Consider the following 15,930-nt stretch of genomic DNA (forward strand, 5'->3'; position numbering starts at 1 on the left):
CAACACAGTGTCAACCTGATATATTGGTCTGACAAACATTTTTTTATTAATTTTTTTTACAGTAAATTAGTACAGTGTCTTTTAGGCCACAGTGAACATGTGTATGGTGTCTTTTTTCCCTTTATCCTGCAGTAACTATGTATCTTGACAGTAACAGTTACAGCCTATGACAAGCTCTCCACAGTGACTGTAAAACAGTCCCAGTAATGCTGACTGTACCGTGTCTTCTCCTCTCACTGGACTTACCCACTCTGCCATTACTGTCTATACACTCCCATATTTTCCCAGCATGCTCCATTCTTATTGGCCCTGACAGCTGTAAGGATCCTCCACTAGCAGACTAAGTGGTAGTGCAGTTACCTATGGTGTGGACATCCTTAGTATTGCCTGGGTGTACTGTTTGTGTTTGCAGTTCTGTGTTGAAATGTAGCAAAACATTTCACTAAATTGTCAGTGTTATGCAGCCACCAATCTGTCCCTGCTGTGTGTGGACATGTGTGTGAATCTGTAGTTTATGCATGCATTTGCACAATAGTTTGATCTTGAAATAAAAATAATTGAATCGTTCTCTTTTTATTCTCTATATATTTTGGATCTAATTTACTTTCTTGTTTTATGAATTTCCCAGATTTTAAAGATTAGAAATACATTCCATTCTGTAAAAACTCTGAACAAAGTCTCTCATCTGTTTTAATTGGTATCATCTATCCATCCATGGTCGTCCGCTTATCCGGGGTCGGGTCGCGGAGGCAGCAGCTTCAGCAGGGGACCACAAACTTCCCTTTCCCGAGCCACATTAACCAGCTCTGACTGGAGGATCCCGAGGTGTTCCCAGGCCACGGTGGAGATATAATCCTTCCACCTAGTCCTGGGTCTTCCCTGAGGCCTCCTCCCAGCTGGACGTGCCTGGAACACCTCCCTAGGGAGGCGCCCAGGGGGCATCCTTACCATATGCCCAAACACCTCAACTGGCTCATTTCAACGCAAAAGAGCGAGTTCCTCACAGATGACTGAGCTTCTCAGGGAGATGCCAGCCACCCTCCTGAGGAAACCCATTTTGACCGCTTATACCCAGGATCTTGTTCTTTTGGTCATGACCCAGCCTTCATGACCATAGGTGAGGGTAGGAACGGAAAGTGACTGGTAGATAGAGATCTTTGCCTTTGGGCTCAGCTCTCTTTTCGTCACAACGGTGTGGTAAAGTGAATGTAATATTGTCCCCGCTGCACCAATTCTCCGGCCAATCTCCCGCCACATTGTCCCCTCACTCGCAAACAAGACCCCAAGGTACTTGAACTCCTTCACTTTAGGTAAGGCCTCATTCCCTACCTGGAGTAGGGACTCCATCGGTTTCCTGCTGAAAATCATAGCCTCAGATTTAGAGGTGCTGATCCTCATCTGAACCGATTCAATAAGTGCTGAAGGTCACTGACGGCTGATGCCATCAGGACCACATCATCTGCAAAAAGCAGCGATGAGTAATACATTTCAACCCCTCCCCACCACGATTAAGCCCTTGATATCCTGTCCATGGATATCACAAACAGGATTGGTGACAAAGCGTCGACCTGGCGGAGGCCAACCATCTCGGATGGAACGAGTCCGACTTCAATTCAATTTTATTTATAGTATCAAATCATAACTATAGTTCTCTCAAGAAACTTTCCAGATAGAGTTGGTCTAGACCACACTCTATAATTTACAAAGACCCAACAATTCCAATAATTTCCCCAAGAGCAAGCATTTAGTGCAACACTGGCGAGGAAAAACTCTGCAGCACTCTAGTGGGACAATAAGGTACTATGAGCTCTTCAAGATATGATGGTGCTTGACCATTTAGAGCTTTGTAGGTCAGGAGGAGGATTTTAAATTCAATCCTGGATTTTACAGGAAGCCAGTGCAGAGAAGCTAATACAGGAGAAATATGATCTCTTTTCTTCGTTCTTGTCAGAACACACGCTGCAGCATTCTGGATCAGCTCGAGAGTTTTAAGGGACTTATTTGAGCAACCTCACAGTAATAAATTACAATAGCCCAGCCTGGAAGTAACAAATGCATGAACCAGTTTTTCAGCATCGTTTTGAGACAGGATGTAATTTTGGCAATGTTACGAAGGTTGAAAAAAGGCTGTTCTTGAGTTTTGTTTTTAGTGGGCGTTAAAGGATGTATCCTGATCAAAAATAACCCCTAGATTTCTGACGGTAGTGCTGGAGGCCAGGGCAATGCCAACCAGAGTAGCTATGTCTTTAGATAATGATGTTCGGAGGTGTTTAGGGCAGAGCACAATAACTTTGGTTTGGTCTGATTTTAACATCAGAAAATTGTAGGTCATCCATGATTTTATATCTTTAACGCATGCTTGAAGTTTAGCTAACTGACTGGTTTCATCTGGCTTAATTGATAGGTGTAATTGGGTGTCATCTGCATAACAGTGAAAGTTAATTGAGATTTTCCTAATGATATTACCTAGAGGAAGCATACATAAGGTAAATAGAATTGGTCCAAGCACTGAGCCTTGTGGAATGCCATTGCTAACTTTAGCGTGCATGGAGGATTCATCGTTAACATTAACAAATTGAGATTGATCAGAGAAATAGGACTTAAACCAGCTTAGTGTGATTCCTTTAATGCCAACTAAATGTTACAGTCTCTGTAACAGGATGGTATGGTCAATAGTGTCAAATGCAGCACTAAGATGTCCTTTGTCTGAAGCAGTTAGAAGGTCAGTAATTTTCACCAGTGCTGTCTCTGTGCTATGATGCATTCTAAATCCTGACTGAAAGTCCTCATATAAACTATTGCTATGGAGAAAGTCACATCTCAAGGATCTTGGAGAGAAAAGGAAGATTAGATATAGGGAGGACTGTATTGACTGGGCTGACAGTGTTCACTGGATTGACGTGCTGACGTGTACGGTAAGCGTATTGTCACTTCCGGTGTTCCCGTGTTCCAAACGCTAGTTTGCTGCTCCAGCAAAAACTTACTCAACTCTGCTTTATTGTCTAAATTAGCGGCTATTTGCCTGGATTGCATTTTAATTACAATTGTTCTACTCAAGCACTTATACTTCGCTTCCCTTACAGTGACTGCCTCGCTGATCTTACAGTTCTTAAAACGCTGTTAGCTACTTTAGCTTAGCCATTAGCAATGGCTAATTCCTCTCCCTCTCCTGCGCTCTCTTGCTCTGTGTGTCAAATGTTTAGCTATTCCTCTGCCTCCTTTAGTGATAACGATACATGTAATAAATGTAGTATATTCGCTGCTGTGGAGGCATGGCTCCGCATCATGGAATCAGAATCATATGCTTCCGTAGCTAGCCAGCGCCACGTAGTTGATGCGGGCCAACATACTGTAGCTTCTGTAGCTTCTGCTAGCAGTCCCCCGGCAGGCCCCGAGCAGCTGGGCGAGTGGGTGACTGTCCGAGGGAAGCGTAGCATTAGATCTAAACCAGGGAGTGCACATGATGACGGTCACTCTAAACCGGAGCATCTTCGCCTCTCTAACAGTTTCTCCCTACTAGTGATACACCCGCTGAGAAGCCAATTCTGGTTATTGGGAGCTCTATACTGCGACATGTGAAGCCATTAAACATTTGTAGACGGTGCTACGACCTGCCTACAGATGACTTTAGAAAAAGAAGATGATTAAGTAAAGGAAACTAGCACCTTGGTATAACTCCCAAACTCTCAACTTAAAACAAATCTCGCGAAACCTCGAAAGTAAATGGTGTTCCACCAAAGTGGAAGAATCTCGTTTGGATTGGCAAGAAAGTCTCAAAACCTATAGGGAGGCCCTAAGAAAGGGCAGATCAGACTATTACTCATCACTAATAGAAGAAAATAAGAACAACCCAAGGTTTCTTTTCAACACTGTAGTCAGGCTGACAGATAGTTACAGCTCTACTGAGCCATCTATTCCTCTAGCTCTGAGTAGTGATGACTTCATGAGCTTCTTTAATGATAAAATTATAACAATTAGAGATAAAATCTATCAACTTTTGCCCTCAACTTCTAACTGTTCACCTTTAAACGCAGGAACGTTAGAAAGAACGACTATTCCCGACATATACTTAGACTGCTTTTATCCTATAGACCTTCAACAATTAATGTTAAAGATATCCTCAGCTAAGCCATCTACCTGTCTCTTACATCCCATCCCAACGAGACTACTCAAAGAAGCGTTACCCGTGGTTAACACTTCATTACTAGATATGATCAATATGTCCTTATTAACAGGTTATGTACCGCAGTCATTTAAAATAGCTGTGATAAAACCTCTTCTGAAAAAAACCACCCTCGATCCTGAGGTCTTAGCAAACTATAGACCTATTTCTAACCTTCCCTTTCTATCCAAGATCCTTGAGAAGGTAGTTGCTAATCAGTTATTTGATTTTCTACATAGCAATAGTTTATTTGATGACTTTCAATCAGGATTTAGAAAGAATCATAGCACAGAGACGGCACTGGTGAAAATTACTAACGACCTTCTAACTGCTGCAGACAAAGAACTTGTCTCCATTCTTGTTTTACTAGATCTTAGTGCTGCATTTGACACTATTGACCATACCATCCTGTTACAGAGACTGGAACACTTAGTTGGCATTAAAGGAATTGCACTGAGCTGGTTTAAGTCCTATTTCTCTGAGCGATCCCAATTTGTTAACATTAACGATAAACCCTCTGTGCTTGGACCAATTCTATTTTCCTTATATATGCTTCCGCTAGGTAATATTATTAGGAAACACTCAATTAATTATCACTGTTACGCAGATGACACCCAATTATATCTGTCAATTAAGCAAGATGAAAGTGGTCAGTTAGCTAAACTTCAAGCGTGTATTAAAGATATAAAATCCTGGATGACCCACAATTTCCTGATGTTAAACTCAAACAAAACTGAAGTTATTGGGATGGGACCAACGCACATCCGAACTTCATTATCTAAAGATATAGCTATTCTGGATGGTATTGCCCTTGCCTCCAGCACTACTATCACAAATTTAGGAGTTATTTTTGATCAGGATATATCCTTCAATGCCCACTTAAAACAAACCTCAAGAACAGCCTTTTTTCATCTTCGTAACATTGCCAAAATTAGGAATATCCTGTCTCAAAACAATGCTGAAAAACTAGTCCATGCATTCGTTACTTCCAGGCTAGACTACTGTAATTCCTTACTATCAGGTTGCTCAAATAAGTCCCTTAAGACTCTCCAGCTGATCCAGAATGCTGCAGCACGTGTTCTGACGAGAACTAAGAGAAGAGATAATATTTCTCCTGTATTGGCTTCTCTGCACTGGCCTCCTGTGAAATCTAGGATCGAATTTAAAATCCTCCTCCTGACCTACAAAGCTCTAAATGGTCAAGCACCATCATACCTAGAAGAGCTCTTAGTACCTTTTGTCCTATTAGAGCACTACGCTCCCAGAATGCAGAGCTACTTGTGGTGCCTAGAGTCTCTAAAAGTAGACTGGGGGCCAGAGCCTTCAGCTATCAGGCTCCGCTCCTGTGGAACCAGCTCCCAATTTGGGTTTGAGGGGCAGACACCGTCACCACATTTAAGAGTAAACTGAAAACCCTCCCCTTTGATAAAGCTTATAGTTAGGGAGTGAGGAGTTGCAGTGTCCACCTAACCCGGCCCATCTGCTCCTCTTCATAGTCATCAGTTTTATTTATTATATAATCAATAATATAGCGAGAGTAGAGGGAGGCAGGCCAGTACAGCCCAATCCGGTTGGGGAGAGTTCTAGCCCGACCAGGCACCTCTCTTTAACCTGCCTCTCTTAGTTATGCTATTATAATTCTGCCGGGGAAGTTCCTTCCTTCCTATGACACACTGAGCTGCTCTCTCATCTCTGTTTCCACTTGTTTCCTTTTGTATGCATCCTATCCCAGAAATGCTTGTTACTAACCTAGCTCTGGGGAGTTTACTCCCCGGAGTCCTTACGCTCTGCGATTCTCTGCAATTCCCGGCCGCGTCCTGCTGCGTCCGCCGCATCCACCCATGCCCTGCAACGCCACGTTACATCCCGCAACGCCCTGCTGTGATGTTCATATGCACAGAGTAGTCAGGATTCGGTATAGGAGACTGCACTACTCAGTATGACACAATGTGCCCTGCTATGACATGAACTTCCAAGATGACCTTCGAATTCACTGTTCCATTATCTTTAATGTGACTATTATTTGCCACTGTTCATCACACCCCCAACCGGCCCCGTCAGACACCGCCTACCAAGAGTCTGGGTCTGCCGAGGTTTCTTCCTAAAAGGGAGTTTTTCCTTGCCACTGTCGCAATAGCCACTGCTAATGCTTGCTCTTGAGGGAATTACTGTAATTGTTGGGGTTTGGGAATTTATAGAGTGTGGTCTAGACCTATTCTATCTGTAAAGTGTCTCGAGATATGTCTCTGTTATGATTTGATACTATAAATAAAATTGAATTAAAAATTGAATTGAATATACGTCTATAGTTGGCTAAGACCTCAGGATCGGGGATGGATTTTTTCAGAAGAGGTTTTATCACAGCTACTTTACTGGGACGTACTGTTGTAAAGTTGGATTCAGGTTACTCAGTTCCTCAAAGTGCTCTTTCCACTGCCCAATTACATCCTCAGTTGAGGTCAACAGCATCCCATCCTTACTATACACAGCTTGGATGGTTCCCTGTTTTTACAGGGATGCACGAAAAGCTCCGCCGGAGGTGTGAGTAGAAAGTCTGTCAGGTTTAGATCAGGGAGGCCATGCCTCCCAATCCCACATCTCCAGGTGTCTCTATCATTGCCCACGTGCGCATTGAAGTCTCCCAGCAGAACTATGGAGTCCCCTACTGGAGCCCCATGCAAGACTCCATTCGGGGTTTCCAAGAAGGCCGAATACTCCAAGCTTTTGTTTGGTGCATATGCACAAACAACAGTCACAGTTCCCCTACCGACCCTTTCGTCCACCAGGGTAAACTCCAAACTCCATCTGGGCCTGGCTCCAGACGGGGGCCTCGGGCTTCCTCCGGGCAGGGTAACTCCACTTCTTCCTTGTTGCTTACATTTGTAACTGTGATGGAGATCTGTCTTTAATCATGTTGTAATGCAAATGCATTTGACCAAACTGATGTAATCAAGTTTAAACTTCCTTAGTATTTGATTATGCTGATTCCTTTATAATGCAACCTTTTACTGAGTGAAACTTAACTGATTGCATTTGCTAACAGATACATGTGCTAAGGCATCTCCCACCTGGATGTCATCACGCTACTCACCTCTGGCTGGTAAGCCCTATGTCTTGAGAACAAAGGCATGCAAAACACAAACTGAAAGACACCACACTGGCCAAATAGGGAGGACCTGGCCAAGGTATAAAGTGAGAGAACAGCTTCCTATCGGTGTGCATATTACAAACCAATCTTTGTCCTGTGTACTATGCTCTGAGCATTAAAAGTTTGACAATACTTTAAGAGATTTTTGTCTCATTCCTCATTGTCAAAGTGGGATTACAAAATTGCCACGAGTATCATAAATTGTTACGCTGCTTTCCTTTCTGAAGATTTATCTGTGTTGAACTAATCCTCCTTTTCTATGGAGCATCTTTTTTATCTATCTACCCTCATGTCATCTAAGTGAATGGAGTTATTGTTAGAAAATGTAAATATCCTTATGTGTCTCATTAAACCTTTAGAACATTGTGAACGGAACCCTGCTTCATGTTGCTTTGGTCTCCCAGATCTTGTAACTGCTTTCAGAATCAACTCAGAGGTCAAGCCAGTAGCTGATCAAATATGGAACCCCAAGGCAATCATGATTGGATGATCCTAACATTTTAAAGTTTTAAGTTTCATGTAGTGTCAAAGGAACTTCAGACAGCAAGAGAGGTTTCACTTTCAGTTTCCTGCATGCTTCCCAGCGTGCCCCCCACCAATAGAAAGCATGTGGGCTGCAACTCTAGGTCTCAACTAACTATCTTTAAACCTTCAAAGGAGAATAACACACCACGGATTTGTGGCTAAAATATACATGAGTTAAAATATAAGATGGTGGTTTGAATTTTAGATTTCCCTGTTCCCATTGCATTTTAAAGTCAGATTTAGCCCACCACTCCATGTTTTTATCCCATGGCCACTCCCACAATGGAAAAGCTTATAACAGTACAACTGCAAGACAAGAATGTACAGTACAGGCCAAAAGTTTGGACACACCTTCTCATTCAAAGTGTTTCTTTATTTGCATGACTATTTACATTGTAGATTCTCGCTGAAGGCATCAAAACTATGAATGAATACATATGGAATTATTTACTTAACAAAAAAGTGTGAAATAACTTAAAACATGTCTTATATTTTAGATTCTTCAAAGTAGCCACCCTTTGCTTTTTTTGATAACTCTGCAAACCCTTGGTGTTCTCTCAATGAGCTTCATGAGGTAGTCACCTGAAATGGTTTTCACTTCACAGGTGTGCTTTGTCCGGGTTCATTAGTGGAATTTTGTCCCTTATTAATAAAAAAGCAAAGGGTGGCTACTTTGAAGAATCTAAAATATAAGACATGTTTTCAGTTATTTCACACTTTTTTGTTAAGTACATAATTCCATATGTGTTCATTCATAGTTTTGATGCCTTCTGTGAAAATCTACAATGTAAATAGTCATGAAAATAAAAAGGAAACGCATTCAATGAGAAGGTGTGTCCAAACTTTTGGCCTGTACTGTATGTATGGGGCTTAATTTGAAATCTAAATTCTAAGTGTCCAGGATTTATGCTAAACTGATGCAAGTATCCATAGAACTCCCAATAGTGGGGAAATAGGAGCGAGAGCTGAGCCCTGAGGGGAACACAATTAATTGGGAGGCAGTTTGGGACATTTTCCACTGTTCCAGGAACCCAAATCACCAGCAGATCCACTTCAACATATGTCATAGGACATATTGGACTCCTCAGAAGAGATACGTCTCTGAAGTCATTCCCACTCCCTATTACACGTTCTGTCAACCTGAACAAACTGGAATTTTCCTGCATATGGTCTGGGCGTGTGAACAGGTGTATGACTTCTGGAATAAAACAACATCAATAATATCTGATGTGATAGGATGTCGACTTCCTACTGACCCGACTGTTTTGTTACTTAATGACGATTCTAAATTACACCTGCTTGGGAGACAGAGGAAAATTTGGCTAGCCGGCTCAACTGCAACCAAGAAAGTGATAGCTCAGCGCTGGCTCCCCGGCTTTGTATAAAACAGTGGTTGGCGTACCTTCTGGACATAGTTATGCTCGAGCTCTCTACAGCAAGGATTAACAAAGTCAAATCATCAACTATCAACCTATGGAAAAGCGCAGCAGCACAAATATCAGACTTAATAACCTCAGTGCCACAAGACATTTGTTTTGTTTTCCTCGAGACCGCAGAGGGTGGGGGGTGGGAGAGGGTCTTTGTTCTTATTTGTGTTTATCTGTTCTGTGCACCATCTGCTATTACCTGTCACACGTTGTGTAATTTGTTTTGTATGTCTGAAGGTGCCAATAAAAAAAATCTAAATTCTTGTAGTTTCTGAAAATGTACATGTTAACAATGTGATTAAAACACAACATAAACTACATCAGTTAAAACACGGTTAAACATTTTTTTTTGGCCCTTGTCATGGCCCTTGTAAGTCATACTTCAATAACAATACCTAAGACATGCTTTATGCCGCATTATGCAAATCACCACACTTACCCTCTACATGTTCTCAACCACACCTGTATACACTTATAGACCTCAAATTGTGCCAATTTTACTCACTTCTGTGACACTGGCGAAAACATACTAAAGCATTTAGATGACTATAAAACATTTTGCATTAAAGGTCCCATGGCATGAAGATTTCATTTTATGAGGTTTTTACATTAATATGCGTTCCCCCAGCCTGACTATGGTCCCCCAATGTCTTGAAATGTCAATAGGTGTAAACCGAGCCCTGGGTATCCTGCTCTGCCTTTGAGAAAATGAAAGCTCAGATGGGCTGATCTGGAATCTTGATCCTTGTGAGCTCATAAGGAGCAAGGTTACCTCCCCTTTTTCTGCTTTGTCCGCCCAGAGAATTTGGCCCACCCATGAGACAGAGACATCATGGCTTTCAAATGAGCAAAGTGGCAGTTAGTCAAGGCCACACCCCCATTGAAAACTGATTGATAACTGAACCTAAAACAGTAATATATTTTTCATTTAAAAATCATTTGTTATGAAGAAATAGGTCTAATAAACAATTGCAAACTGTAAATGAGATACTTTTTGTTGTAAAGGAGATGTTTTTTCTCAAATCTGCAGAAGCGCACATTAACAGTAACGCACATTTAAAATGTTGATATTGAAGATTTTCTACCCTTTGTAGTCAGTCAAGTCCACGACCATCAGTCAAGTCCCCATAACTTTTTCAGTCCTCATTGATACCAACTCTGAATTAAAATACAGCAAAACAATTTATTCCATGTGGTTCATAATGATGTTAGTATAAACTGTAGACTCACGGTTACTGTGTTGGCTGTGAGAGTGGGGGTGTTGCTGTCATTTCCCGGCTGTTCGCTCTGTGTGTGTGTAGGCGTGTAGAGTGTCAGGGTGTGCTCGGCCACCGTGCTTGGTCCTGTGTATTCTGCCGGTGGGTGGGTGTGGGGCGTGGCATACTCAGCTGGGATCCCATTCTGTGGAGGAGGGGGGTACTGGGCCTGTGGGAAGGGTTGGGCCATGGCTTCAGGGGGAGCTGGAGCCTCTTGGTTACCCTGCATGCACAGATAGAGATAGCGACAGTACAGAGGGATGGAAAACAGCAAACCAACAGGTTAATAAGGATTGATATTTTAGGGCATTTTCACACCTATAGTTATATAGGTATATATAGTTGGTTTACTCTGGTCCGAAACAATTGATGAGTTTGTTGTTTTCTTGGTTTGGTATATGTTCACAGAGAGAAAAATCCAAACTAAAATGCATCACTGAAAACCACGTGAGAACATTCACAACAAAAGGTGCCAGTACCCTAATTCAGCAGTTACATGACATTATCGTTGTTCTTTGTTTTATCAGCCCTGATAACTAATAGCTGTGTCTCAGCTGTTTTAAAATACAAAGATTGCATCTGAGGGAGCTTATCACACTGCTAAATGTTATAATAAAACAGGCTAGGTCGGATTATTTTGCTAATCTGGTAACTCTGAACAAGAAAAATCCTAAAGTCCTGTTTGATACAATATCTATTGTCTCTCCCCTTGCTCCCCGAGTGCCTGTACACTCAAAGACTGATTGTAATAGGTTTTTACATGCTTTTGTAAACAAGGTGCAAGATATTACAACTACTATAAACCCATCTCTTGATATCATATCCTGTGGGTCAGCTGCCTCATACTCTTGGGATACTTTTTCACCTATCACTCGTGATGATATTAAGGGTCTATTAAGTAAACCTTTCCCTTTTAACCGGTTCTGTGCCCAGCCATTTTAAACAAGCAGTTGTCAGCCCCATACTGAAGAAACCTAATTTGGATTCTTTTGAACCAACTAACTACAGGCCTATATCTAAACTGCCTTTTTTATCTAAAATCCTTGAGAGAGTGGTAGCAGGCCAGCTAACTTGGAAAAAAATTTGCTTGATAAATTTCAGTCAGGTTTTCCTAAATGCCATTCATGACTGGGGGGGGTTTTTTTAATTATAAATAATTTGTGGTGCTGATCTGGACAGTACACTGTGTTGATTTTACTTGACCTATCATCTGCATTTAATACATTGGACCATACAGTATTGTTAAATCGGTTACACAATGAAATGGGGTTTTCTGGGTCTGTTCTTAAATGGTTCACCTCTTACCTGAGTGATAGATCATTTTGTGTGTCTGTTAACAACATTTTGTCAGAAATGACCCCTCTGTCATACGGAGTTCCTCAGGGTTCGGTTTTAGGTCCTTTTGTTTTTATTGTATATTAGCCCTCTTGGTGAAATAATCCGTAATTTTAATAATGTGTTTTATCACTTCTATGCTGATGACATTCAGTTGTTCTGCTCATTCAAAGAATCTGAGTCTGGTAGATTTACTGATTTATTGGAATGTCTGTCATGCATTAAGACTTGGTTATATAACAATTATTTACAACTGAATACGAAAAAGACTGAAACTTTGATCATTGCTCCAGACCAAAAACTACCCCAAATTAAACAACTCCTCTGTTCCTTGGACTCCTCCATCCAGTTGAGCCTAAGAAACCTTGGTGTTTTGTTTGACCAATCGATGTCTCTGGATGGTCATTCTAGACAGTTGGTCAGAAACTGTTTTTATCATTTGAGAAATATCTCTAAATTGAGAACAATACTGCCCAAAGTTACCATGGAGATGATCATTCATGCTTTTATTTCTTCACGGTTAGATTATTGTAATTCCCTGTTTTACCAAATTTTCTCTGAGCCGTCTCCAATTGGTGCAAAATGCAGCAGCCAGGCCTTTAACAGGAACAAACAGAAGGGCACATATTACTCCGATTTTATTTACTCTCCACTGGCTTCCAGTAAAATACAGAATTGATTATAAAATTTTTGTTTTAACTTTTAGAGCACTACATGGACAGACGCCTCAATATATTGCAGACATGTTGACCCCTTACTCTTCTTTCCGCACTCTTCGTTCCTCAGGTCAAAATCTCCTGATGGTCCCTAAAACTAGTGGTGCAACGGATCGTCATTGATCCGTGATCCGTTTGGATAAATATCTTCGGTTCGGCACACACGTGATCTGCGGATTGATTTCTGAAAAAAAAAAAATTGTGCGCATGTTCAGTCCACACACAGCGTGGTCATGGCGATTGAAGGATTGGAGGAGCTTGAACGCCCCGCGTCATTTAAATCCCCTTTATGGGAGCATTTTGGCTTCCCTGTCAAATATAATGATGAAGGAAAGAGGTTAGTGGATAAAACCGTGACGGTGTGTAGGCACTGTGGCACAAGAAAGCCATATTACAGTGGAAAACACATCAAGCATGGCCACGCATTTGAAGCGACATCACCCTGGTGTTTCACTGACAGGAGTGAAAACAAAAGCTGGTCAACAACCGCTTATCACAGCAGACTGGGAGATGAGAAGTCCGGTGCTGCAGACACACCCCCTCTACGAGAGTCACACAGGCATCTCATCTTGCGCAGGTACTGACATAAACAGTGGAGGAATGGAAGATAAAGAGGCCCAGTACTAGTAATATACCAGTCACAACTGATAATGCCAAAAATCAAATAAATGCAGTGAATGAGGCAGGATTTTTATTTGTCTTGTCTTTTTTTTTTTTTTTGCTGATCCGAAAAATGATCCAATCCGTGACTCTGATCCGAGAAACGATCCGAACCATGAGTTTTTTTATCCGTTGCACCCCTACCTAAAACCCGCCTTAAAACTCGGGGAGACCGCTCCTTTCAGGCAGTTGCTCCCAAATTGTGGAACACCCTGCCCCTGTCGCTGCGTGTGGCCGATTCGATTGTTTCTTTTAAAAAACAGCTGAAGACACTACTATTCAGACAAGCTTTCAGTTGACTGATCTATCATGTTTTTATGTTTTGTATGATGTTTTTAAATTGTTAAACTTGCTGCATGTAAAGCACTTTGTGATTCTATCTGTGATAGGTGCTATATAAATAAAGTTTACTTACTTACTTACTTGCTTACAATAAAACCAACTGCAAATATGATATATGTTGGCCTACAGATTAATTTGGATAATAAGAAGGAATACCAAAGGAAAGTCCATAATGTATGGGAAAGACTGCATTTATTTAGCTTCAATGATATATGACATAAATGTCACCTTGTATAGTGGTAAATCCCCCTTGCAATAATGATATATACATAGCATGACAGACAAAAAACATGAAAATAGTATTTAACTTATTTACAGTTGTACCTTAGACACTCTCAGCAGACAGGTGGACTATACCCATGGTGCTTAGTGCCGCCTCAGTAACTCTGACGGGGGAGGCAACTAGTACCGAGATTTATGCTGTTCATGTTCAAGTTGAATTACAATATACAGTATATATCATAACAATTTCACCTGCAGCTTGAACACTATCAGAATTAAGTTACTCATAAGATTTGAAGAAAAATGGTCAAAAGACATCTTGTCAAAACCAAAATTACAAACTTATATTCAAATCAAACTTTATTAAGGTCCTGAACTATATGTTACAGCAAACTTATCGAGGAGTCAGAGGTCGTTAGTGGCTCAGTTGAGCCCTTGAACATCCAAGAAGATAAAAGGTTGTGCCAATTATGTGAATTAGCAAAGTTGAGAATGAATCCCATTTTCTTTTGTATTTTCCTTATTATGATGAGTTCAGAATAGGTCAGCTTTGAGTTTCTGACTATAGGAAGGCAAAAGCAGAACTGAGATGTGATCTGATTTGCTGAAGGGAGGGTGGGGGAGGGCCTGTCCCCAAAAGGTTTGTAAAATGTGAGTAATCACAGCCGTTCTGGTGCTGTCGGTGAACTTTGCCGATGTGACACAATTGGTGAAATTGCACTTCTTCTATGCTGTTCTCAATTACAAGTCTAATGAAAATAATGCTTTTTAGCATCTTGCCCCAGATCTTGGCATAATTGCCAGTTAAGTTTGACAGAAATGTTTTACATAGGTATATGAGACATACTGGAGGACTTTCAGGACAAGAACAGGGGGGGAGGCGAGAGAAAGTAACTCAGTTAATCAGTGTATATTATCTCTATCATTGCAATTAAATAATAGCCATGGTTTGGTCATAAAATCATGACAGTGACAAGGCTGGGAGATGACACAGCAAGTCAACAAACTACCTGTCTGTCAATAAACACCAAAAGAGATAACCAAATCAAATACAATTATAACATACAACAGTGTTATTCTGCATGACTGAGAGAGAGTGAGAGTGTATCCTTTGTACATGGCAAGAGAAAAAATATTGGCTTTATTTGTAGAACAGAAGTCTGTTTGATCAAGACTAAACCACCTCACCCACGAGGAGATTTCTCTGTGGAAAGACCAAACACATACACACAAACACTCAAACAGCACAGGGAATGACAAACACATAGAGCAAAGAAAAGTGATGCAAATGACATCCCTTATAAAGATGAGAAAGATCAATTAACTGATACTCTTTTGATGACAACCTCTGTTTTGAAATCCATGTTTCTAATAAAAGTTGACATTTTCCCTCTCATCTCCACTTGCTTCAGTTGCTGTGATTCCTTTTTTCCTTCCATGTTAAGGTGAGTAGCATGCTCTTTCACCCCTGTCCAGGCTCTCCTTCTAATTTACATGCCTGTCAAATAATAATTTACTCCAACCAATGATGATGAATTCATCTGACATATTAGCACCCTGCCTTTCTACAGCAGTGCTCAAAATCTTCTATGAAAATGGCTCAACATTTTTAAAAATCAATCACAGCAACTTTTTGAGACGGGATGAGAGTCTGACCATCGCTGTTTCCAATAGTGGTATTGAAGTTGGCTATTCTTATGCATGGAGATTGATGGTGTTGAGCATAATGAAGCATTTTGCCGATGGCTCACTGACTGTAGCTACATCGTTCCTGGCACAGAGTCATAGTCGACTCCCCAGGCAGAGAAGCGTTATGCTCAATTTAGGGTTTACTTAAGCTCACTTCACATACAAATGAAGAAAAATATAAATCTCTAGCAGGAAACGAGTCAAGTCATCAATAATGCAACAGGACTTTGTTGTGCATGATAGATTTGGATAGAAGTAATGCTTTTTTTTAAAGTGTTGTGATGTCCTAACCATTCCGAAATGAACAATACACAGCCAGTACAAATACACACATAGATTTACACTAGACAGCTCTTTTCAAGCTTAAGTGGCAATTTTAATCTGAAGTTGTTGTGTACTTAATATCCTTCATCTTCGCGCAGGTTGTGCAAACTTGTATGATTTTTTT

General features: G+C 41.0%; 1 protein-coding gene across 2 annotated transcripts in view; it reads right to left on the reverse strand.

The window, feature by feature from the left end:
* LOC120550790 (RNA binding protein fox-1 homolog 3-like) overlaps nucleotides 1-15,930 on the reverse strand; it is a 1,027,376-nt gene that overhangs the window by 168,538 nt on the left and 842,908 nt on the right. For both annotated transcript variants that reach the window (XM_039787629.1, XM_039787628.1), the window contains exon 6: nucleotides 10,493-10,741. In XM_039787629.1, the coding sequence (XP_039643563.1) occupies nucleotides 10,493-10,741 (249 nt within the window). The remainder of the gene's footprint in view (nucleotides 1-10,492; nucleotides 10,742-15,930) is intronic.

Source organism: Perca fluviatilis, chromosome 21, assembly GCF_010015445.1.
Source record: "Perca fluviatilis chromosome 21, GENO_Pfluv_1.0, whole genome shotgun sequence".
Classification (NCBI taxonomy): Eukaryota; Metazoa; Chordata; class Actinopteri; order Perciformes; family Percidae; genus Perca; species Perca fluviatilis.